This window comes from Cyclopterus lumpus, chromosome 20, assembly GCF_009769545.1.
Source record: "Cyclopterus lumpus isolate fCycLum1 chromosome 20, fCycLum1.pri, whole genome shotgun sequence".
In the NCBI taxonomy this organism is placed as follows: Eukaryota; Metazoa; Chordata; class Actinopteri; order Perciformes; family Cyclopteridae; genus Cyclopterus; species Cyclopterus lumpus.
The window spans coordinates 14,451,554-14,476,146 of record NC_046985.1 but is presented as its reverse complement, the minus strand read 5'-3'; the positions used below and the strand labels follow the sequence as shown (position 1 = coordinate 14,476,146).

The 24,593-nt window shown below is 43.7% G+C and overlaps 1 protein-coding gene across 1 annotated transcript in view; it reads right to left on the bottom strand.

Moving 5' to 3' along the window:
- The window catches only part of prkdc (protein kinase, DNA-activated, catalytic subunit), a 30,460-nt gene that overhangs the window by 3,834 nt on the left and 2,033 nt on the right, over positions 1-24,593 (bottom strand). The window contains exons 6-76 of the mRNA XM_034559814.1: positions 24,399-24,511; positions 24,186-24,285; positions 23,831-23,886; positions 23,641-23,671; positions 23,402-23,559; positions 23,108-23,254; positions 22,758-22,922; positions 22,430-22,598; positions 22,139-22,188; positions 21,906-22,013; positions 20,919-21,068; positions 20,590-20,699; positions 20,189-20,348; positions 19,972-20,058; positions 19,759-19,878; positions 19,169-19,325; positions 18,934-19,043; positions 18,356-18,443; positions 18,060-18,223; positions 17,810-17,962; positions 17,065-17,172; positions 16,731-16,957; positions 16,556-16,650; positions 16,139-16,241; positions 15,742-15,875; positions 15,332-15,562; positions 14,939-15,165; positions 14,618-14,826; positions 14,262-14,394; positions 13,898-14,056; positions 13,483-13,686; positions 13,167-13,355; positions 12,847-12,951; positions 12,572-12,739; positions 12,269-12,396; positions 11,905-12,112; positions 11,649-11,827; positions 11,388-11,556; positions 11,167-11,232; positions 11,002-11,065; positions 10,639-10,787; positions 10,389-10,529; positions 10,117-10,236; positions 9,332-9,475; positions 9,033-9,184; positions 8,360-8,491; positions 7,936-8,047; positions 7,578-7,702; positions 7,311-7,460; positions 6,990-7,163; positions 6,668-6,766; positions 6,324-6,534; positions 6,027-6,201; positions 5,711-5,914; positions 5,478-5,593; positions 5,197-5,328; positions 4,898-5,077; positions 4,549-4,757; positions 4,291-4,429; positions 3,969-4,157; positions 3,491-3,715; positions 3,247-3,355; positions 3,021-3,123; positions 2,755-2,917; positions 2,494-2,668; positions 1,579-1,772; positions 1,289-1,472; positions 963-1,123; positions 555-766; positions 340-427; positions 105-248 (exon numbers count right to left, since the gene is read on the bottom strand). Coding sequence (XP_034415705.1) covers positions 105-248; positions 340-427; positions 555-766; positions 963-1,123; positions 1,289-1,472; positions 1,579-1,772; positions 2,494-2,668; positions 2,755-2,917; positions 3,021-3,123; positions 3,247-3,355; positions 3,491-3,715; positions 3,969-4,157; positions 4,291-4,429; positions 4,549-4,757; positions 4,898-5,077; positions 5,197-5,328; positions 5,478-5,593; positions 5,711-5,914; positions 6,027-6,201; positions 6,324-6,534; positions 6,668-6,766; positions 6,990-7,163; positions 7,311-7,460; positions 7,578-7,702; positions 7,936-8,047; positions 8,360-8,491; positions 9,033-9,184; positions 9,332-9,475; positions 10,117-10,236; positions 10,389-10,529; positions 10,639-10,787; positions 11,002-11,065; positions 11,167-11,232; positions 11,388-11,556; positions 11,649-11,827; positions 11,905-12,112; positions 12,269-12,396; positions 12,572-12,739; positions 12,847-12,951; positions 13,167-13,355; positions 13,483-13,686; positions 13,898-14,056; positions 14,262-14,394; positions 14,618-14,826; positions 14,939-15,165; positions 15,332-15,562; positions 15,742-15,875; positions 16,139-16,241; positions 16,556-16,650; positions 16,731-16,957; positions 17,065-17,172; positions 17,810-17,962; positions 18,060-18,223; positions 18,356-18,443; positions 18,934-19,043; positions 19,169-19,325; positions 19,759-19,878; positions 19,972-20,058; positions 20,189-20,348; positions 20,590-20,699; positions 20,919-21,068; positions 21,906-22,013; positions 22,139-22,188; positions 22,430-22,598; positions 22,758-22,922; positions 23,108-23,254; positions 23,402-23,559; positions 23,641-23,671; positions 23,831-23,886; positions 24,186-24,285; positions 24,399-24,511 — 10,313 coding nt within the window. The remainder of the gene's footprint in view (positions 1-104; positions 249-339; positions 428-554; positions 767-962; positions 1,124-1,288; positions 1,473-1,578; positions 1,773-2,493; positions 2,669-2,754; positions 2,918-3,020; positions 3,124-3,246; positions 3,356-3,490; positions 3,716-3,968; positions 4,158-4,290; positions 4,430-4,548; positions 4,758-4,897; positions 5,078-5,196; positions 5,329-5,477; positions 5,594-5,710; positions 5,915-6,026; positions 6,202-6,323; positions 6,535-6,667; positions 6,767-6,989; positions 7,164-7,310; positions 7,461-7,577; positions 7,703-7,935; positions 8,048-8,359; positions 8,492-9,032; positions 9,185-9,331; positions 9,476-10,116; positions 10,237-10,388; positions 10,530-10,638; positions 10,788-11,001; positions 11,066-11,166; positions 11,233-11,387; positions 11,557-11,648; positions 11,828-11,904; positions 12,113-12,268; positions 12,397-12,571; positions 12,740-12,846; positions 12,952-13,166; positions 13,356-13,482; positions 13,687-13,897; positions 14,057-14,261; positions 14,395-14,617; positions 14,827-14,938; positions 15,166-15,331; positions 15,563-15,741; positions 15,876-16,138; positions 16,242-16,555; positions 16,651-16,730; positions 16,958-17,064; positions 17,173-17,809; positions 17,963-18,059; positions 18,224-18,355; positions 18,444-18,933; positions 19,044-19,168; positions 19,326-19,758; positions 19,879-19,971; positions 20,059-20,188; positions 20,349-20,589; positions 20,700-20,918; positions 21,069-21,905; positions 22,014-22,138; positions 22,189-22,429; positions 22,599-22,757; positions 22,923-23,107; positions 23,255-23,401; positions 23,560-23,640; positions 23,672-23,830; positions 23,887-24,185; positions 24,286-24,398; positions 24,512-24,593) is intronic.

Genomic DNA, 24,593 nt, shown 5'->3' with positions numbered 1-24,593 from the left:
AAAGAATAAATAGATTGAAAAGTGCAATTTCTTTTCGTACAGTGTACATGCTTTTGCGATACAACAGGGGGAAAAAGCAAACTACTAAAAAGCAAACTACTAACTCTGATGAATTTGGTGCGAAACATTCCATGATCGCCTCGTTTACAATCCCCGAGGGAAGAGTGCATCTCCTCGTACATGTCGCCCATCCGCTTCTCGTCAAAACTTGTTTTTTCCAATTCATTTTTCACACCATCCCACCAATCCTGTGTGAACCAAACGGCAATAATCAATGAGAGGCCAGTAACCAGAAAGTGGCAGCTTGGTTTAATTCATGGCTGAACTTGCACTTATTACCTTAAAAAGCATGTCAGGGTTTGTCAGCTGCTGCAGTGCAGCCACAAAGTTCTTCACAGGTCCTCCCTTATCCAGCATGCTCATGAGCCTGTTGACACACACACACACACACAATATCATTAAGCAGATGTTTATATATATATATATATATATATATATACACATATTTTCATTTTCCTTTCTTCCCAAAACAGACAGAGCATTAGGCCATTTACCTGTTGACAAATCCCTTCTGCTGGTGGCCTGTAGCAGAGTCCTCAAACTGGTAACTCTCTTTGCTGATCATAAGAGCGTAAACCAGAGCTTGAGGGTAGCACTCAGCTATCTGCTCGATGCAGCGCTGCACCGCCACAGATTCCGGCTTGTCCAGTAGGGCGACCATTTGACTGATCCAGCCAATCAGCATCCAGCAGGGAACTGACACCATCTACAAGTGGTGAGAAAGTCCCGACAAAAGCACACAGACAGCTTTTGATGTGGTGTTTCACTTCCAAAGCGTGTGACTGTTGTTCACAGTTCTAAATGTCTGTATGATCGTGTTCACAGTCACAGCAGGGGAAAAGGGATAAACTGTAATAATGTGGCCAAAGCTTCCACAGCATCCATGGTCTTAACATACTAACCTCTTTCATCATGAGGTCCAGTGTCTCACAGGGGTACAACTCAATGATCTGCAGAAGACGTGGGAACTTGAGTCGAGCTTCCTCGGAGTTCATTTTTAGTGCTTTCAACATGCTCTCCAACACATGAACAGGCAGTGACAACATATTTGGAAATTGGCTTTCTGGAACAAAACGCAAAATGCATTAAGTTAGATCACTGGCGCATGCAGTCAAAGAGAGTGAGTCTCTACATGCAGGGTACTGGCATTTCATCCCCGGTGTGCATTCAGTGGCAAATCAGAATAACTGGTAAGTGCTTAACAAAGGCATACAGTAACGTTACTCACCAGTATCACTCTGCTCCTCCTCTCGCAGCCGTTTGTCACAGAAGTTAGCCAAAGTCATGTATGTCTCAATGATGCTGCTGCTTTCCACACAGTCCGGAGTATAAGACTGAAGCTCTTCATCAGCCTTTCTGTTCGCATCACACAGCAACTTTAATGCTTTCAACTGCAGCCCCACTTCCACTTTCTGCAGGGAAAGTAGGTGCCTTAAGATCTCTCTTTTACATAGACTGTTTGCACATGCTCAAGTCACTGTCATACTGATGACCAATACAAAAATATAATTAAAGTACCTTTGAATTTTCATCGGGCCAAGCTGCTCCAGAAAGCTGTGCAACTCTCTGTGCTTTCTCAGCTTCAATAGTTCCCAGGACCGAGGGGCTTCTGCTTACAGCTGTGGCCAGGATGTGGAAGGATGTTCCCTGAAGTATCTTTTGGTGTCTGAATACTTTAGCTGTGGCACTCTGACAGTCGGCCTGAAGGTCCTCTGCAGAGAGATAAGAGCTGACATGAAGCATCTCGACAGCAAACGAGAGCAGCCAAATTCACACGTATGCATGTGCATGTTGCTGCGCCTTAAGTTCAGTTTTAAAAAATGTTTATCTCTATGTCATACAATGATTACCTTATATTGAACAATTATTATTATTATTTTGTATTACTTAATATAAAAGTCACTATAACTAACCCGCACAACTACATTCAAAACGTGAGTTTCCAACTTAAAACGTTGAAATGTTAATTAGTTGACACGGTGACTATAATGTTTAAAGTCCAGGAATAGAGCACAAAAATGATTAAAAGGTACCCTGTTTAGTTTCTGACCACTAGAGGCGCTATGGAATCACTGTTTTGTCTGCATTGTGCGAGCACACAAGCACATGTGCATTAAAAGGCGGGCACTGCAAGTCAGATTCTGCCACTGGTTTGACGGCCGCAACGGACCGACGCGCAGCTTCGCACCAACAAAAGCAGTGAAGGAGAACATATTTAGAAAATGTGCTCGTGGAGGAAATCCACTATGATATTTGCTAGACTTCATAAAAACAAAAATGTGTACCAATACCAAATGTAAACAGAACTTTTGTTTGTTTCCAATAAAACTCCCCAGGGCAAATGTAAAATTTACAGTAATCCCGTCGAGGCTGTCTATCATTCTCTGTCTAGTAATCCACCAGACAATGTGCACAAGTCTGTTCCCTGCTTACCCAGGAGTGGGATAGTCTTCAGCATGGCACTGATTTGTTCAACAGGACCCTGGGCCTGGCTGCGTTTCTGGTTGTAGCGGCTAAAACTGTGGACCCACCGCAGCAACCAGCCTCTGTTTGTTTTGGCTTCTTGGTGAAGTTCCTTCAGCAGCTTGGTGGCCACAGGGAAGTTATTCTGAAAACAACAGTCGTGTTCCAAGGTGAGTTTGTGGTAAACACGTGACAGAACAAAACAAGTTACTTCCGCAGTTGTTTCTTCACCTGCTTCCAAGCGCTGTCGGACATTTGTAGCTTCATGTTGAACTTGCAGTCGTTGACTAACGTGTCGATGTCTCCCGCTGGGTCTTCTGAACCGTCCACCTCCATACTGTCACCGGGAGCGTGGCCTCTTAGTTTGACCCTGATCTTGTCCAAGAAGAAACATCTGAAACGCAAAGATCAATTATGACAGCGCATCACAATTTGTTATCTGATCATTTAAAAGTTTTGTACCAAAATATTATATATATATATATATTTTTTCCTACCGAGATGTAATGATGTCGTCCCATAAATTCACCGGATCCGCTTTAGTGTCAGGATACCGCTCAGTCCAAAGTCGGATGAGCCGCTTGAGTGAGCTCACAGACACTGACGAATGAAACATGAATGTTGAGAAGGGGGACAATAACATTGTTTTATTTAAAATATTACACAAAGACAGTTGTCGGGAAATTGAGTCTGCAATTCTTACCAGACAACGTCTCCACTCACCTTCTCCTTTAATGAACAGCAGGAAGTCTTGGATTTCAGTCAAGGCCTGCACTGACTGCAGGATGGTCAGCCGACTTTGAGTCAACAGCGTGTCCACACTGGAGTAATTCTATGAGGCAAAAACATTCAGATGGCAAGCTGTGGTTGATTTGCAGGATGCATGCATTTCAATCTACTTATATATGCACAACATACTGTACGGTACATGCTGAGGTGATAGACAGAAAGGGCGTTTACAGCAGACCTGCATAAAGAGCTGCATGGCGTAGTTGGTGTAGTATGTCGCGCGGTCATAGTCCTCCTGCAGGATGTAGAGCAAGCTGAGCTCTTGGCTGTAATGACTTTCCAGCAGCTTTTTGCGCTCCTCCACCCTCATGGCTTTGTCGATGAAGCTGAGGAGAGTTTGGTCCACCTCACCCAGCTGCAGCTGCTTCAGCATGCTGCGAATCATGTGCTGCAGGTACATTTCCTGACAAACGGACACGACTGAGATTTCAATACATGTTCATTGTGCCTTGCATCACAACAGGACTTTTATCACGCGAGGATATGCTACAGAATTCTTTAGCTTTTTGGTCAAAGTCTGTGTAAATTAGGGCTGAGAGAACCCTCATTCAACAAGAGATGAAGAATATCATGGTTGGAATCCAAACCTGCAGGAGGTCAGGTCTCCCTGGTGCATAGCTGAGAATTCCCTGACTGTGAAAGGTGAGATCGAGTACCTGGTAGAGCGGCTCCGACCACATCCTCTCGAGGTTGGGCGGGGAGTTTTCATCTATGTACACGGTGGAGCAGTACCGAAGAGACTTCCAGTCAGTCAGGTGGCCGTAGGCCTCCATGGCAGCTATTTCCCAGAAGTCTTTCTCAGAGTTTGTGGGCTCGCCATCGCTCCAATCCTCAGTGTTCAGGGCCTGCCGGTATGGAAGAGAGTATGCAGTTTGCCACACACACATCTAGCAATCTGATAGAACTGTACCAATCCATGTGCATTGACATGCTACCTAAGCACTACGCTACACTTATTGCACTGGTGAGAAACTGTACCTCATTGTAAAGCTTCACAGCTTCTGCAAAGTCAGTGTTGGCTTCAGCTTGAAGCGCAGTGCAGGTGATCGACTTGGTCCCGACTTTACCCCCAAAGATGCCGCGCACGACATCATAATCTTCCAGAGACCTGTAAAGCCTGGAGAAGAGAGAGAACAAAAGGTCGCACTGAGTAATTTGTGAATAAATTAAGCTTCCAAGTTCAGCTCAAAGCCACAATTGATTGAACCGGTATCAAGGTCAACAACGTTGTCACACCTTGCTAGGTGGATCCATTTGTTGGTGTCTGGGGGGATTTCTTTGCATCCTCGTGATCGCTTGGCAGGAGGCTCATTCTGGCCACCGGCATGCAACAAGCCCTCTTCCAGCAGCAGGATGCCCGACGGCTGCTGGAGACTCATCAAGCACGTGGAGCTGATGGCTGCTGGATCGAGCTGATGCAGCTCCTTATGCTGGTGGCACATGTCCTAACAACACAACCAGCAGAGTACCAACTCAACCCATCGGCTTTCACCCTTGAAGTTTAAAGTCTTGAGTTTGACTCTAATAATTAAGCTATAAATTATCGAGGCATTTTAAATATTAAAATACTTTCTCAGGGTTATACCTGAACACATGCTATGAATGGAGGGAAGCAGAGCGTGCTCTTGCTCAGGAATGTATTCATTCTGCCACGCAGCTCCTCTTTAATCCTCCTGCTCTCCCCTCTCGTTTTGTGTGTTTCCATCTCTTGGAGGATTCCAGCAAACAGGGAGCTAAACAGCTGTTTGGCTAAAATTGGATCTCTCTAAAAGAACATACATAGGGGAAGAAAAAAAACATTAGCTGCTTGTGTTCTTTTAGGGTATAAGTATGGATTAATATTTAGAGACAGTGGAAGGACACAGAGAGCAGAGGCCGTGTTACCTGGGCTAATGCTTGAAGGGGGGCGATGAGGCTACTGTATGGGATCTGGATGTCTGGGAAGTCTCCCACTCTGTAGTTACGATAGAGAGTCACCTGAGCCTCTTTTCGCAGCCTTTGATCGGCTTTGTCTACCTATGGGACACACAACACAACCGCAGACAGTAAGTGAGACTATACAGTAATCAACCTTCAAAATGTTTCTGCTGCCATCCAGTCTTTCACAAATTAATTTCCCTAAGGATATGTATTGATCTGCATATTGCCAGTTGCCTTTTTGATACCTTTTTCTGTCTTTGTTGTTGGATCTCTTTATGCGCAAAAGTCAAGCCGACTTTCTCCTGATCTTTGAGAAATCTGCGCCTCAATCTGAGGATGCTATTGCGCTGCTCATCTGCCGCTGTTGAGATAAAGACAAACCAAAACACATTCACAGAATTCCACTCCATTTGAAACACTGTTTCTCATACTTAAGAGTGACAAAACATTAAGCCCTGGATGGAAAGTGAAAACCAACCTCTAGTGCGACTGTCCACCTCGTCGGTTGATGCAGTAAGGCGCCTCAGCCCGAAGCCTTCACCCACTGGTCTCCTTGCTGTAGTTTGCCTCCTTGATGTCTTATCAAACGCCAACAATGAAGACAGAGACTCAGAGCCAAGTGTGTACTCTGCCAGTGTGTCCACCCTGCTGCCCGTCAGCCAGTTATATGCTGTACGTCGACCTAGAGGACAAAAATTAAATACAAATCAAAAGGTAAATATACATATCTTCACCTCAAAGATACAGATACAACTGTGCTGCTCCAACACCAGGATATTGACTTATAGCAGTACCTGCTGTTTGGGTTTGGCTGAACTCTAATGAACTCTGAGTGGCTCGGATCTTCCCCATCGGGCCTCCAGACTGCGACGCTGCCACACTCTCCGGGCCTTGAGAGCTTTGGGTTTCAACAAACATGGGAGTCATCACTGTGCTCCTGAAGCGCCAGTTGGAGTCGATCACATAGTCCTAGAGAGTGGAGAAATATAATTACACATCGGGCTCATAAGTGACATGCAAATCAAACAAATCTAAAAGCTAATTTCTTGCAAACGCCCTGAGAGAAATAAATGCTGTGGATTTCAACTGACCTGGAAGGTACACTCTGACAGCGGATACTCAAAGATGTTTCGTTTGAAGTCGGGACTCTGGCTGGTCATTTCCAGCACCAGATTGGTAGCCAAGCTCAAGAAACACCTCTCTATTTGACAGGAGTAGAGAGAACCAAGTACTGTCAACATTCGCTCAAGGGTCGTGGTTGGGAGGCGCTTCTCCTGACTCCAGAAGTTACGAACATAAAGCCTAAAAAACAAAATAAGACAGGCAGGGGGTTTTCTTTTAGTCAAAACACTGGGAATTGTTCAGATTACACCACACTGCATAATATGAAAAATGATCAAATAAATCAAACAAACGACAAATAGTTGCTTCTTACTGAAGGCCTTGGTTTTCTTCAGCCAGTCCTTGAAGTAGTGTTTCTTTCGCTGCATTCAAAACCTCGATTGAGGTGTTGTCCTCCATGCTCTCTGCATCACTGGAAAAATTACAAACAGCATATCATTAAAGTTCATACCAGGGAAGTGACCGGTCACTGCATATTGCAGTCCAGTGCAAATAAAAAGCAGTATAATAAAAGCTCTATGGACTTTATTTCGCCCTACATTGATATATTATTTAAGTCCGCCCCTGAGTAACATCAGAAGGTTACTCAAATCAATGCATTATGTGAAAACAGAGGCTGAAATGTCTCACAGTACCTGTAGTTGTCCTGGATCCACATGAGGATGTCATACATCCTCTCTCTGCACACTGGTGAAGGATGGGAGACAAACGCTGTCACGGCTCCCAGGAGCTCCTGAAGCTGAACTGGACTCAGGCAGGCGATGATCTTGTGGATGATATCCAGACACACTCTCTGCCTGGCTTCATCCCTGAAGAGTAACATGCAGAAACATGGTTGCAGCACAAATGAACATTTCGAATGCGTTATTACAATTACACACGAGACGACACCACTTTAAGCCATCTGCAGTACAATAAACATGCAGATGACAAAGAGGAGCCTGGACCGGACTCACCTGTGGCCCATCATTTGAATGAAGCCCGTGGTCTTCAGATGGAGAAAGATGTCTGGGATGACATCAGCACGGCTCAGCACGCACTCCAAACAATGAGTCTTTAAGATGCCGTGCAGCTTTGGCAGGAGGGAGAACACATAGTTGAAAAACCTGAAGAATGAAAAGTAAAGCTGCAGTTACAATAGGACGGAAACATTTACATACACTGAGATTCAAGAATTTATTTATTTTAGAGGGGAATCACATAAAACAGAACTACAAACTCACCGATCCATAAATGGAGGAAAGTGCTTTGAAACCTTGTTCAAGCAAATAATGAACTTGTCGTCCATGTCTTTTTTCTTCAGATTCGTTATCTTACTTGCAGCAAGACTGAGAAGCTCTTGACGATGCTGCGACAAGAATGACACAAAATCGGATTAAATATCATGGATTCAATATAAGAGTATTGCAGATAACAGATAACATGTGAAGAGCGATGTATATCGACAGACTTTATTTTACCAAGGCATCCACTTCCGAGATCTTCTAAGATCTTTGCTACCGAGTTGATTTAAGCTCTCCTCAAACATAAACATAGATGAAGGGTCACTGTAATTCAACCAAACTGGGGAAGCTCTCATACATCGTCCGTTTCAGTCATGTTCTTCAGGATGAGGCCGATAATCTCAGCAGCAGCTGCGTAGACGTCTTTATATCTTACGAAGGACACGTTGTTGGTGAGAGACTGGATGTACCTGAAAACACCCCCAAAAAAGAATTAAAGATTCAGACCCAACTTCAAAGCTGCCTAGACGGCCACACACACACACACACACACACACACACACACACACACACACACACACACACACACACACGTTTCAGAGGAAACCAGAATGTCTGAATATATTGCTCTCTCTCTTTTCATGGTTGTTCATCTTTTTCATAGATTTTTATTTTGTTTTCACTTGAACCTGCAGCGTAGACGAGGAACAGTTGTGTCAGCTAAATAAGCGGTGGCATAGAATAAGTAAAGCCGTCAGCTGTCACTGTGCGATATATTTTACCCATCGTATTCAATTCCACATGAGGCCTCGTAAGCAGGGAGGTTGTTGGCCAGGATGATTCCCAGCAGCTGAAGTCCGACAGAGTTGTCTTTGCTGTTTGGGTCCATGCCACGAAATCGCTCGTATATCAGACTACAAGGGCAAGAAAAAGATAAAGTCACGGACCGGTTCAATTCCATTTTCTTTGTACTACCAGATCTCATGCACCAGCCAGGAAATAGAACGCATTAACCAGTATTTTACAGAATTACACAATGACAAACACATTTCTATTATTCATAATTAACACCGTGAGTCAATTTTCCATCTGGTTTTGAAATAGCGCTTATGTTTTGTAAAAAAATCAAATTACAAGTACAAATACTTTATAATAAACATTAACAGAGTTTGGGGTTTCTTTATCTATACTTCACATACATAAGCCAAGACAACGGTGGATAGGACAACTTTGCGTACACCTGAGCGTAGAGAAAGGGTAAAGAGACCAGCTCATTCGAGAAAGCTGCTTCAATCAAAGATCTACTTTCAACAACAGTCTATTTTCACGAGACATTTCTCTTTAAACCTCCAGGGAGCATGCAGCGTGGTGTAGAGTGTCTGAACCGGCCGTTCCCACTGAGCTACAGGCTTGTGTCAAATAGATATCTGTTCATTCAGAGTATGCAAGACCCACCTGTAAGGCACATGGAGACAGTCTTTCCAGCACTCAACCAGGGTACGAATGATCTCCAGATTGTGCCGGAAAACTGCCCTCTTGGAGTGGAAGCTATGCTTCATCAGGAACTCTAACAGCCGGTTGGCGAGCACTTCATCTCTGGGGTTTCCCTGGGACACAAGAACCCTGTTACTTACAGCAATCCACCAGTTATTTCATGTGATAGAAAAGAAACAATTACACTTTTGATGACTGCGCAGGCCATGACAAAAATGTAATAATCATTCGCGGCCTTTAAAAAGAAAGTATTTAGCAACCTTGGGGCTGACCAGGCTCGTCCAAGAGAGCACTATGACGATAATATCCACCACCATAAAATGAATCCCTTCTCCTCCGTTGTTTCCAGAAACGACGACCTGCAGGAGCGGGCCCAGCCAGTGCTTGGCATAAGGCCGGAAAACCTGGAAAGATCAACAGCAGATATTAAATCCACAGACCGATGGAGAACACAAGAGGAGCGGCAGTATGAGGAGTCACATCTGGGTTCACATTGAGGGACATTTACTACTGTAACTCCCTCCTGGCAGGTCTACCTGTTAGTGCCATCCAACCTCATCTGGAATGCAGCAGCTTAACTGGTCTTTAACCTAAATTCACCCACACTAGTCCGCTCCCCTTCACTGGTTACCGGTGGCCGCCCGCATCCGCTTCAAAACATTGGTACTTGCGTACCGTGCTGCGAACAGATCGGGTCCGGTCTACATCCAGGACATGGTCAAACCGTACACCCCAGCCCGTTCACTCCGCTTGGCTTCTGCCAATTGGCTTGTAGCGGCGTCACTGCGAGCTGAACACTCAACATGACTGTTTGCTGTCCTGTCTCCTCAGTGGTGGAATGAGCTCCCCATTAGGACAGGGGAAAGTCTCTACACCTTCTGCCGCAAACTAAAAACACATCTTTACCGACCATACATTGAATAAAGAAAGTAGCATTTTAGTAGCACGTCTTGATTCTTGTTGTTCTGAGTTTGTACTCATGGTTGAATGCACTTATTGTAAGTTGCTTTGGATAAAAGCGTCAGCTAAATGTAATGTAATGTACCTCCTCTGTGTTGATGATCAACTTTGAGATGAAGAGTCGAATATTCAGAGGTGTAGCTGGATTTGATAGTTTTCCATGTAGAAATTTCATCCATGGAGGAAGTTCACTCTGCATGGATCCCTGTTTCATTACCAAAGAAGAGAGCAGTTTCAGAATAATATTTGCATATGATTATGTGCATACAAGAAAGTGACTAAATTACTGTAATTTATTGGGTGTAAACAGGCATGCGTTTCTGTTTCCTGCTTTACTCTTCTCCTGGTGCCTCTGACCTGTTCAGTTTTGGGGGTTATGTTGTTCCTTAGCATGTGTCCAATAAGAGCAGTCATGGTCACCATGCATTCATGCTGATTTAGCTCATCCATTTCCAGATCCACCATTGCATCCTGGGAGGGATTTGTCTCCTCTGTGTCCTTGATGTACAAACATAAAAACACTGTTCAGACCATCATATGATACTAAAGCATGTCACAAGCTTGGTGCAGTTTTGTAAAAGGGAAACTCAAAAGGCTAATGACTAACTCTTTTTGCAACAGTGCGTCTGTGTCCTTCAGGGTTTTGGGAGCTGAAGGAAAAGCTTTGGACTCCGGTGGAGAAATCAAACTGGCTCATCTCCTCACTCAGGCTGCTGTCGGCCATGTAAGACTGGGACGACAGATACACTGGCGCTTCTGTGGGAACGAGAACATAGATCTCATGAACATCCTCCACTGGAGATGCACTGACCTCTATGGCCACCTATTGACCCTTTGTTAGACCAATCGCATCCCATTTCATTGTAAAAAGCAGAGCATTTTCTTCAGACTTGAGGCAAGTCTCAACTCGTCTGTGGCAAAGTGTGCTAACTTCCAACAGCTTAAACACATGGTTAGTAGCAGAACATACCTCCATTCTCCTCGCTCACTTCTTTACGAATCATGACGTATTTCTTCTTTCTCTCAAGTGGGACCTAAAGGGATATATATATATACAAATATATATGAATAAACCACGACTGCAACTCAAAGTATAGTGCTAAACAAACAGGCCCGTTACAAAAAAGAAACATACTTCAATTTCAATTGGAAAGTTGTAGGTCCTTTCAACGTCAATGATGTTCTCCAGAATGAACTGATTCTGGACAAGGAAAGAAAACCACAACCATTGAACTAGAATACACCACCTTTCATCCCTTTCCATGGATTACGCACTGAATTAGTTGTAGCACATGACTTCAACATCAAAGATGGCCACAAAGAGAGTTGCATATAATTATACAAGCCAGTCCGTACCTTCTCGGGTTTCTCACTGAAGAGGAAGCCGTGGTAGAACTTGGGCTCATTGAAGCTGCAGCTGATGGCGGCGATGGCACAGTTGTACGCGGCACAGTGGTAGTGCCTCCTCAGTTCAAGGAGCTGAGTCTCACCGGCCATGTTCTCAGTGAATGCTTCAAAACACGACCTAATTAAAATGAAATCAGCATTCGGTCATGGAACAATGGGGACGCTTTACATCACTGTCGTGTCACTTCTTGAATCGGCAACGTGTCCTACTTGATCAAGGTCTTGGACAACTCATTCCCTTCGGTTTTGTCTGATCGACAGTAGGCTTGATTAATGCGGGATTCCTTGGAGTAAACCTCTTCTTTGGGAAGCTGACAATACAGGAGCTCCATCAGCTTGTAGCAGCTGTTCTTCTTCATCAACTGGATCTCAAATTCCATTTCATTTGACTGAAATTGATAAATAAATAAATTAAAAATATAACCGCAAAGTGTTTGATTAATAAGCTAAATGTTAAGAAGCAAACCTTTGTGAAGCGGCTGAGCAGCAAAACTATTATGTCAGAGACATTGGCCACAAAGAAGTCATTCAGGGCCTTGGTGCTGCAGTGAGAGGCGAGAGGTAGCAGGACCCTCTCCATCATGGCCTCCAGCATGGAGCTCATCGGCACGTCACCCTGCTGGATCACCCCGTATACTGTACACAGCAGCTGCAGCTGCCGCTCACTGCTTGACCTACATGTAGTAAGACATTGACAGACACAGGGAGTGGACCCAAAAGAAGAGACTTCCAATAATGCATAACGTAACATAATAATTTAACTGGCCAAGTCAACACACTGACACCTCATTGGTAACCTTACTGTCTCCCATGAATGAGGCTTGACTAACCGTCTAGCGATTCTTTGGAAACAGGTTTGGAAGGGCTCCTCCATGATGTGTTTTCTTTCGCGACACAGAATCCCTGCCATCAGTTTGAGAAGAAGTGGGCTCTGAGAGAGCTCAAGGGCATCCAGCAACTAAAAAGACAGAAAGAAATGTGATTGGTGCAACATTACAACCTTTCTTACATGGTTCAAACCTGCAAGAGAAACGTGCCACATGAGAGGGTTTGGAGGAAAAACTAAATTATATCAATGAATTTGCCCCCTTAATCTGTGGTATCCTCCTTAATCTCCAAAACCCTGATTTCACCTTTCGGATACAGTCCATGTAGTTGTTGCGGTGCAGTGAGCCCTTAGCGAACTCATCGGACTGCATGGGGAAGTGGGACACAACCAGGTCGTCCAGGGCTTTCTGCAGGTCAGCAAGTGGCTCCTCTGGGAGGGTTGTGAAGAAGGGCAACACCAGCAGAGCCTGACTCTGAAGAGTTGAGGGAATCCAAGAAAATAAAGCACACATAGAGTCCGATATGGCAATTTGCAGCGACCCACGACACTGACTCTTTAAAATGTATACATTTCCATTACCTTGAGATTCAGTGGCAGGTTCATGTCAACCAGCAGCATGGTGAAAGTGGAAAACACCGGTTTGAACGCTTTGTGGTTGGTATCGGAGCAGACAGAAGAGTCAATCTGGTGACAGAGGGGGAAGAAAAGTGTCCATGGAATACATGGAGGACATTAGAGGAAATTAGAACAAAAACAATAGGTAAAACTTGTAATGTACTGCATTGTATATATTTTTCACAGGCTGGGCACATACAGTAAGTGACGATGATTATTATTACTTATTCACAAATCTGGCAGCTACAGTTCGTAATTAACAAAGAATGTTTCTCACAGAATACCTGTAGCAGCTTGGAGAGCAGCAGAAGAGTGGCCGTTTTGCTCTCCGGCGTGGAGGAGTGTCCCTCCCACCACGACTGCAGACTGTTCCATCTTCCTAGCACCGCTTCGGTCAGCTGTTTTCCCTGAGTCTTCCTCACAGAGCGCTCTCTAAAGCTGTGGTCCAGCATGCCATTGAGCAACACGCTCACCTGATACGACACCAGAAAATAAATAACCTCACATGCAGGAAAAACAATAATGCTTCTTCACAGAGGCTAAAGACGATAGGAAAAATGTTTTAAAATTGAAAAATGTGAAAAAAGGAGAAGGAGCTACCATGCTGGGGTTTTGAGAGGACGCCTTCATGAGGCGCTCCACCGTGGTGTTCAGACTTCTCAGCAGCTCAGTGTTGATGGTCATCTGGAAGAGGCTGTAGAAGTACTCGCCGTGCGAGAAGCTCAGGAAGTTATGGCTATGACTTCCAGAGATTGGCACAGAGAGCATGATGGTGTTCAACAACAGGTCCACCAGCTGCTCACTCTGCAGAGAAACGGCAATATACAAGAGGAAAGCTGTCAAACAATTGGTATACTTATAGAAAATAAAAACGGTTTACAATATTGCTACATTATTTTCATCCTAACTTTTTTTGTAGCTTTAGTCAGTTGTCTGCAGCTCAAATGACTCACCCCAGGTTGTTCACATTTCCTCTGATTTGATCAAAGCTAACCCAAAGAGAGGCAGCACTGACCTGTCGATTTAGAGTGAAGGCAAGCTGAAGCAGGTCATCCGCCAGACTCTTGGTATTTATGTCCAAGGATGGAAGTGCCTTCCGCTCCTCACCCGGCGCTATTCCTTTATACACTGCCATTAGAAGTCGGGACCCAAGGGATTTGGCATAGGTGCCATCCTTTAATGCGACAAGAAAGAAACAAACACAAACAACATGCGTGTTCTTCATTGGAGGATAAAAACACTGTATTAGCAGTGAATGGTTACGAAAACTGAATTGCATGGCACATCTCAACAAGTACAAAATCGGTGCTGCAAATATAAAGCTTATTGTGGGTTAATGTTCACACGATCCCGTTTGAAAATGTCCCAGGACAAAATACCTGACTGTGCAGAATGGAGCTGAGGAAGTCGGCTTTGTAGATCTGCTTACAGGACGACAGAACCATTTCCATCTGGTCGTGGCGGCTGAGGGTGCTGGAGGGATAGAGATCTACAGCACACAACTCCTCCACACTAGAGAAACCATTCACGGCATGAGGAAAGAAACAATATGTCATGATCACAATCATCATGGTATCAACGAACGCAATCAGAAGTTGTTTAGTTTTTAGTTTGAAACAACGGATATGCTATCCATTTTATTATTTTTAAATATCCAATTCAGCTGCCTATTTAATTATATTGCACATTTCATGTGGCTTGTGTTGTTCTCTAATAGTGAACTTGATTTACAAACCTTTTAATGGAGATTTTTGTCCGTAAACTGGTTTCAAGTCGAGTGCGGTAAGGTGAGGCCAGCAGCGCCTTTAGTAAAGGAACGCACACTTCTGGTAGTTTCATCATTACCTCCACATCTGCCATATTGAACCCCACAGTGGATGGCTCACACACCACCAGCGCAGTCAGCTCAAAGAAATCTGAGACAAAAATGTCTTGTTCCAGAAGCTGGGAATAAATGAAGGAAATAGGGAACAACAAAATTATAAAAAAAAAAAAAAGGAAAATAAGAACAAAACTCATGACTTTAATGTTAAGAGTGTCTTAAATGATATGATACCTTCCAAAATTCTTTGTCTCCTTTGACAAGAATCATGGTGGCAAACTCCAGTAGGCGGACAATGATGGTGCACTTGCTATAGTTGTACTGGTCCACCTCTCTTGGGCTGAAGTGAGAGGTCTTCTTGCCAAGGGGGAAGCAGCTCTCTGCTGCTGCCAGCTCGTGAGTTGCCAGCTCCATCAAAAAAAAACGCATTCCTTTCAGAAAGCTTGACTTCTCTTTGGAGCCTTGACAAAACAAGACGAAGAAGAAAAGAAACCTGTGATTATTGCGATCACTGCGGGGGACAACATGTTTTTCCACTAGCCATCCAGTATAAAAGGTGTGTAGGTTGAGCAGGTGAGGACCTTCTGAGCAGATGATGTCAGTAAGAGTGATTTTCTGATGACTTACTAAGCATGAGGTTCGGCTTGATTATGTGCAAGTGGATGAAGGTGTTGTAGCAGTCGAGGGCAGCCAGCAGTGCGTCCATCCACTGCAGGGTCGCTCTGACACTGAAAGGACCCGTCAGGTCCCCGAGAGTGGGCTGAGAGAGGAGACCTCCACCCTCCAGACATGAGATCAGGAAACCTTTGCCGTGATCCTTCAGTATGCCATCTACCCACTGAGGTGGAGACTCCTTTCCTAAGTTCAGTCACAAACATCAAATAATTTATTCACATGTGAATGAAACATAAATTAATGCATTACCGCTGTGTTAATATTATTTGAGTTTGGATTATAATTGTATTTTTTTTTTATAACTAGCATTTGATGTTCTTACTTGTTCACCTGATCGAGGCTACCATGGGAGGGTTTCTCACCTGGGAGGAGAGGAACGAACTCATGGAATAGTTCCATGCATTTGTGGCGACAGTCAGTCTGAGGACGGCCACATTGTTCCAGAAGCCATAAAACCACATCAAAGAGGCACAGCTTTCCATCAGGTGGAAAGCCCCTTTACGAACAGAAAGGAAATAAGACAATGATGGAAAATATGATAATTATCAAACATATAATCTATAATGTTTCATCTTTTCATGAGCATTACTGCAACTCTGCCTTTTGTACAAAAAAAAAGAGGTGTAAACATTATGTAGTTGCTTAATATACACAATTTACCGTACCGCTGAAATTCCTTTCAAAGCAATTGTATCTTGTAATTTTGTTGAGTCAGGTTCAGCATGTAAAATGATGTAAAAACCCACGCAGATTACCAACCTTGGGATGCGTGTCTTGGGGTTGTGCTGATTGAGACTGGGGGCTTTGTGACTGATGATTCTTTTCAGATGATCAATGGCAGTGCGACACTGCTGCAATGTACCTGAAGGAGGAGCGGCAAGAACAGATGCAGACCTTTTTGAAAATGAAACTATTATTTTCCTTTAATGTGCAGAGGAACCTTGTTTAACCCACCAAGAAAACTAAGACATTTATGAAATACAATTACAAACATGTGGATTAATACATTGTACTGTAACATTGCAGGAAAATGCAACCCTGTGATCCATCACCTTCAAAGAAAACACTGCTTTTAAAACATACATTACTACTGCTAGTTAGTCTTATGACAAGAAGATGTTGATAATGATATGAAAATGATCTGAATGTCCTGTCGATAAGAGGAGGAACAATTACCCATAGAGCGCTCATCTGAGTGTGCAAGAGCCAAGCTTTCCACAAATATTACGAGAACTTCAAAGATAAACTGCTCCACCAAGGACTTCTCCTCCCTGCAGAGACAAATCAGTCAAACCTTAAATATTACAAACAAGATACAGATTGTGTCAAAACAGCGAGAAAAGTATTCTACCTGAATTGTCTGTAGATGCTGTTGAATGCTAAGGCTGCACCAAGTCTTTTGAAGCCATTGGGGTGGAGAGCCAAGCTGTAGATACGCTTGAACAAGGACTTCATGTTGGTCGGACTCTTCTCCTGCTGCTTGGGGGTGGTTTGTTTGATTGACCATTTGACAAACTCTTCAATGCAGCGGCCACAGAAGTCCCTGAGAGTGCTATCCATCGGGTCAATCACACCGTCCTGAGGAGAGAAGACAAAAACACACCGATGTGTGTACATCTATTGATGCATAATCTCAGGACTTGTTTGAACACTTTTAACGCCCTTCACAGAGTATCAACACTTACCATAATGGCCTCCAGAACAGCTACTGTGTCTTGGCTCTCGAACTTCTTGTTGTTTGTGAACCAGTGAATCAGCTGCATGACCAGCGGTTCAAAGAGCTGTCTGGTCACCTAGTAAAGAAATTTAAATTCATAAATATTACTGTAGACATCTTCATGTGAGAACCAGGCTCTGGCTGATAACAACATCAGGAGTCAACATGAAACTGAAATAACTAATAACCAACTGGAGGCTGGTTATGTGCATGAGACGTGAAAGCTGCAACTTTCAATCAACTGTAGCAGCTCAGTCAACAAGATCAGTTCAGCTTTTAGTATTTTAAATAGTTTAAAAAGAGACAGTCTACCAAATAATCTGACCTGTAGTGCTATTTATCCATCTAGATGGCTTTGGTGTAAAATGCCTAGTTTTGGAGACATCTGCTTTCTCAGTAATATATAATAGGACTATATGGCACTCGGCTTGTGGTGCTAAAAGTGCAATGTCTCTTTCCAGAAATGTTGACACGGTTCCTCAAAATAATCCTGTGCTATGGATTATTTATATTCAGGGTGAACTCTGTTTCAGCTCATACATAACACATATCTAGCCCCTACCAAAACCCTAAAATCAACCCTGAAAACTATCATTTAATAAAAATATTTGTAAAAAAAAAAAGATGGCAACGACTTGTAAAACTTCCACATTTTCCCGGAGAGATAATCAACATGCGTCTCTCCCTGTTTGGATTACAACCGACGCACAAACCTGATCCACATCGCATGCTAGACGCAGAAGCACAGGAAACAGCCTCTTGTGCAGCTTGTACATGGGCGGCAAGCTATTGTCCCCCTCCACCATCTGAGCGCTCTTCCCAACCATGAAGACCACCAAGCTGTGGAGAAGCTCACACGCTGCGACCTGCAGCACAAAAGAAACAATCATTTCTATTGGGTACCATTGTCATGCCAAAGTTTTCATCACATTTGGGAAACGCTTCCGATGTTGGAGGACGTACTTTGGTTTGTCTGTCACTTGTGGACAGAGCCAGTTCACTGATGTGCGGCAGAAATGGGTCGAGGTAGATGACTGGCTTCATGTCGGCGAATGGCACCGCGAAGCTGAGCCTCTTCTCAGAATCCCAGGCGACAAATTTCTTCATTGTTTCCTCTGATGAGACCCCTGAATGTGAAAATAGAGGCGTACGATCAACCGAAACAGCACGTGTGTCAAGTGTTCTCACACCATCACTGTGGAGCATGGCCCCGATGTATCAGTGTAAAATGAATGAGAGTTTGTGATAAGGATTCTTACCAGTTACAAGGTTCCTCTTCAGCTGTCCTCCCAGGTGACCGAGCAACTTCACCACTCTGAGCCTCACCGTGACAAGAGGAGCGTCTTCCTGCATTCACATAGAAGTAATCAGTGAGCTCAAGGACAGGACTTCTCATAAATGTGTAGCAACTGCACTCGTCGATTTCTGCAACGTGCAGTAACAGGTAATTCCTCAGCACTCTGTTCTGAAACGTCTCCTGTTGCAACTCTATTTCGGGGGGGGGGGGGGGGGGGGGGGTCTGTAAATTCTAGCACACATCATACACAGCATGTTCTCCTCCTTCCGTATTTGTATTGTTGTGCTGATGAGGCAAACACACTACTCGGTAACGGCCCATTAACCTTGCTATAAAATACCTGCAGCCAAATGTGAGGATTTTAGATAGATTGTAAAAAATATAAATTCCTACATGAATTTTACTCTGACTTGGTGGGGGCAGTGAGAGACTATAGAGAGCAAACTGGACACGTTATTTTAAAACCACAGTAAGAAATAACACAAAGAGCAAAGCGCTCCCCAAACACTGAAAGATGTCTTCCACTTTCCCATCCAGTACCGTGGAGAGCTGGCGCGATTTTTTCAAGAGCCTCGTCATCACTCGGCTGTATCCTTTGTCACTTCTCGAAGACAAAGAAGACATCACCTCCCAGTTGCTGTCGTCTTTGTCTGAAGTCAACCACATCGGAATAGATTTTGGTCATTTGAATGATAACCTTCATTTAGTGACCTGAAATCATTTCAAATGGAACCGAACAGATGTGCCTGACCTCCCCTGGAACTATCTTACTTACCGTCGGAGGTGGTTTTCAGGTATCCATCCAGAAGAGGAAGGACGCTCGCGTAGCAGTGCTGCATAGTCTCCAGAGGAATGTGGGAGGACCAGTCCTCGAGGGCATCGAGGGCTACGCTGGCCAAAGGAACATGGCTCAGACCCAACTTCAGAGCCGCCTAGACGGCCACACAGAGACACACAATTTACGGTCGGAGTTTCTTAAATTAAGCGCACCCTCCTTCAGCAACACCTGTCATGTTCCAAATGCATTCATTTTAATTTATGTTAATATGGATTCAATAGTGGATGTTATATTTTTTCCATCAGTCAATGTTTAGGTTAGGTTGCACTTGTACTACCACTTGAATTGGCTATTAATCCACGACTTTAAGCTATCTATTTCAACAATTCACCCATTGCTTTCAGCAATTGGTTTCTATTTCAATGTCATTTCTATTTTATCAAAGTACATGAGCTACAATTCTTCAACGTATGCCCAGGTAATTGTGCATTACTGTACTTCTGCATTCTATGCTTCTGTTTGAAGCGGTGCTCATCCATCCTTATCTAGGTCACAAAAACCCAAAGGAACAAGTTAAAGGATCCCACCTCAAGAGCAGGACAGTAGGCCTTGATGTCCAGAGCTACGATGTTGTGCTGCAGCGAGAGGACGAATGTCAAGCAGGAGGCCAGCAGCTCATCTTTGTACTGCTTCATTCTCACACACACCTGGAAGCAAAACCACAGTCACTTACATGCCCCGACTATCTAGGTGCTCAGTAGTTGATGACATTCCCAGGAAATATTGCAGAGAGAAGCTACCTCTTTTCCAAACTTAGAGAAGAGAGCGAAACAAGCGCTCTTCACTGCGTCACTATGGGGTGATATCAAGCTTCTCGGGCCAACTCCCTGATCAAAAACAGAGAAAAAGTAGAAATGTCACACACGTTGTATACATACGAGCAATACAAATCATGCCCTGGCAAGGTAAAAAACAACGAATGGTGACAGAAATGGTTTCTACTCATGGAAATATTACCTGGTAGTACTTGATTCTCTTGGCAATGTTCATGGTGACAGAGAGCAGCTTGTAAAAGCCACTGACAAGTGGATTTCGTATGGAGTGGAGGATAAGTTCATGGCTCAAGGGATACATCCAGGACTGAAAATAGTCCAGGTGTTTAGTCAACAACAATTCGCTGCAAAAAAGGGAAAACAGTGTGAGACGGACATTGTCAATGCTTAAAATTAACAATGACTGTGGTAAAATACACAGTATGTTTAATTTATTAATATTATTAATAATAATATTTTTACATTTTGTTTGTATAGCGCTTTAATGTAAAGTGGCTTTAAATGTGATAACAATAAGGGTGTCTGCTTGTTTCACTGCTAACTGCTGTCACTTTTAAAGGCTCCCATGTGCGTGGCCTCCAATACCTGCAGAAGTCAACCAGGTTGATGAAGGCAGTGAAATCTTTGATCTTATTGGGCAGGAGATGAGCTGTGGGGTCGGAGGACGGCAGGACATGGGCCGCATCATCTGGAGCCTGATAGACACGGACGGGTTTTACGTTTAAACGATAGCGCCAACAGCAAGTGTACAAAAGCTTTCTCAATTTTTAATGCCATCGACATGGGACACAATTAAATTGACTGAAACAATATCCGCATATCTCGTACACTGGCCAATTCAATTTCAAATGTCCACGAGGTTTTATGAATGTCAATGAAGTACATCGAAGTGGGACTTGAGAGTGAGACCTCACCTCCTCTCCCGTTGTCACTTTCTGCACAGACAAGTCCAACTTTTCCACAATTTTGAGAATTGATTTCACCAACTCGTCATAAAGCAGACGGCTGAAAGATACGAGGGCGGCGTTCTGACTTTCAAAAGCTCCGTCCAAAAATCCTGAATCCTGCACAGAATGGCACAAATGTAACAAGGTCATACAAATACTACTTATTGTGAACCACGACACAATCTCCCCTGCAGCATACGCAGCCGAATGGAGGAGACCATGCTGGTCCATAAATCCATCTCATGACACAATGTGCCTAAATATTTGCAATTCAAAACTCTACCTGCTGGATGAACTTTTGAACAATTTTAATTATGCAGCGAGAAGCACTTAAAGTAGTTTACAGCAGTACAGTAGATGATACATAATAATCTGAATATAGAATTATTGATAGTATTTATAAAGTGTAGAACTACTGCGGTGGCCTGTTCCTTGTTCCTGTCTTATTCTGAGCCGCGTTACGGGACTCTGTTTCTTGACTCACTTGTTAAAAGGCTTGAATAATAATTAATAATAACAAGACGTTGATTCCATTTCCATCATTTTGTCGATTTATTTTCACTTTTAATTCGAACTTAACAAAATCCCAAGTCTAACTTGAGTTCTAATGTGAGCTCTAACATAAGGTCAAAGTCTGTGCCGATGTCCCGTTCTAGATAAAGAAAATAAAACCCGAGACTCGGTCCCGCCCCTTCCTCTTATACGAGCTGATCCTCATCAGCTTAATATAAATAATTCCCAAAGAAAAGCATTATTCCAAATATGAATATAACATCCATTTACTGTATATGGCAAAGGAACGTCTTTAGGTCATACAAATAAATCAAATAACATGATTTGTAATCAAAACAAAATCTATGGCTCTAACAACTACCGTCTTCAAATGCTAAGTGGCCAAATAAATCTGCTAAAATTAATTATAATAAAACTTTTTTAAAAATGACATATGTGTACCTTCAGCAGATGACAGTCTAGAAGGCTTTTAAACAGGGCAAGGTAGTTCTGACTAGAGGGAACTTTCCATGTTCCAGTGCGAACTTGGGAACGCTCGCTGTCTTTGTCCTGAGGGGGGAAACAACAAAAAGCATATTTCTTCTAACAGCACAGTAAAAAAGAAAAGAAAAAAAGAAACTGACATTTTTGATTTAAGGAAAACTAATTAAACTGTAAATAAAACAGTGCCTGACCTCAGAAAGCATGATGGGTTTGGAACAGACACGAATCAGGCCCTGGTGCACTGAAAGAAAAGAGCAAAAGTGAATGTTTGAGCAGATGTTATGTGCAATCTCATCGCAGATACATTTACTGTTTTTTCGGGGGCCCTTTACCACTATGACAGCCTCTTCTCTCATTTCTGCACTGAATCAACTGTTGAATGATGAAGACATCAGTGTAAAACCGGTACCTGATAAAGGGCAGTGTTTTAATTCAAAATATCATGGTGGCCTTTAGGTGCAATGAGCTCATGGGCGACCTACCCACAGAGCTAATGAATCCCCAAAGGACCGGTCCTTTGGAGGCTATGGCCACCAGCACCTTCAGGATTGACCTGCAACAAGCAGTCTGCATTCTCTTGCTGTACTGCGGGAAGCTGTCGATCTGCACCACGAGGAGACGCTCCAGCAGCGGCGTATACACCTCTGGAATCTGAGACCAGGGGCAAAAAGCAGAAGTTTATACTAATCCTGAGGGTGAATTAGTCTTTCTTTCTCCTGCAGGACACAAATCGATGATTGTCAGTTTGATTCAGATTGTTGTTCGTCAACATTTGGTCCAAGTCAACGACAAGGACCGTGACTTTGTTACCTTGTCTAGGTGAATCAGGACACTGGCTATCGAGTCCAGGAAGCTGGGCAGCTGGTAGAAGCTGTCGTCCTCCCCATCGGACTCGGTCAGATACATCTGCTTACAGCGCTGAATCAGCTCTGTGTACATCAAGTCCACGTCTTGTGGGCAAACTTTCTTGCATGGCTACAGAAAATATATACAGATTATATATTTTTACATTTTGTATTAAGACACAGGAACACAATGGGAAACGCAAAATATTAGTAAGAAGCAAGTGATGGAAATATGGATCACAGCAGCTCGAGCAGCAACGTACATTTATATCAAATCCACAGCTGCATTGAAAGCAAACAAGGCAATAAACGTACGGTGGCAAAGAATCCATATCCCCTTATAGCGATGGACAGCTCCTTGTGCGTAGAGTCCATGGTTCTAATGATGCCGCAGAACCTCTGCATGAAGAACTTCAACTTGCTTTTGTGCTCCTCAATATTGTCTGCCACCAGCATCGCAACCTTGGAATAACAAGAAAAAACATTAATGCTCAGCAGAGGTGTTGGAGTAACAAGGAGTGTCAATCATCATGGAGTGTCTCATCATGGTGCTGCTAACCTGCCCGACATGTCTTCTGCCCCTGTGTGGAAAAGCCTCAGAGTGGTTACCTGTTTGAGGAAGGCCTCAAGTGCGTAGTAACTCGTCTTCTTCATCTCAGCGTTGATGTGTCCACAGAGCTTCGACATGACCTCGAACAAAGCTCTGTAGTGGTCCATGAGGCAGCTGCTGAACTGGGACGCATGTTTGGCGAGGAGTCTGAGCCCGGCTGTTCAAAAGACAGAGTCAAAGACGTATGAGTTCCCGGGGACTTTCATCCTCATGTCGCTATGGAAATGGCCGGCCTTACCGAATGTGACAGCGTAGCGCGTCATCGACATCTACAACAAAGATGAGAAAACATGTCATGTTACAGAGAGCCACACATTTTAATGTAAAAAGCGATCACAAATGAAATTTCAATCTGGATGTCATGTTTACCACCTACAGTGACAGATTTGGCTGCTCGCTATGACCAGTTTCACCAAATAATGATTTACCTGCGGGCTGACGGCCTTCAGGGCATACTGGAAGATGTCCTTAGACGTTGCTGGGTCTGCAAGTCAGAGACGCACACTAATCATGCACTCATCATAGAAACAGCATGTTTTGTTGAAAATTTGAAATACACAGATAAAGCGAAACATATGGATGGACGGAGGGACACACACACACACACACACACACACACACACACACACACACACACACACACACACACACACACACACACACACACACACACACACACACACACACACACACACACACACACACACACACACACACACACACACACACACACACACACACACACACACACACACACACACACACACACACACACACACACACCTTCCTCCATTGTTTTAGGGAAGTTGACCATAAGAGCAGTGATTCCTCTCAAACATCCAGCTACAACAAAAAGTTTGGGCTCCTTTGTTGAAGAGGTCATCTGGAACAAAAAGATTGACAGCCACAGCCGATCACGCACACATTTGAAAATACAGTAACTGTAGAGGATAGAGGATAAAGGCACCGTCAGAGCCACTTCACCTGTTACCGTACCTGTTCCTTGAGCTCCGCTAGATAGGCTTTGTAGAGTTTGTCAGAGTTCTTGTCCATCTCGCTGGGGTGAACCTCTGCGAGAACTCCCAGCAACTCATAGATTTTGCCGAGAACTAAAACAAAAGATTTTTTTATTTTTTTACGTTTAAATGTACAGAATTTACATGTTCATTTCCTGGATGAATTCCTGTAATT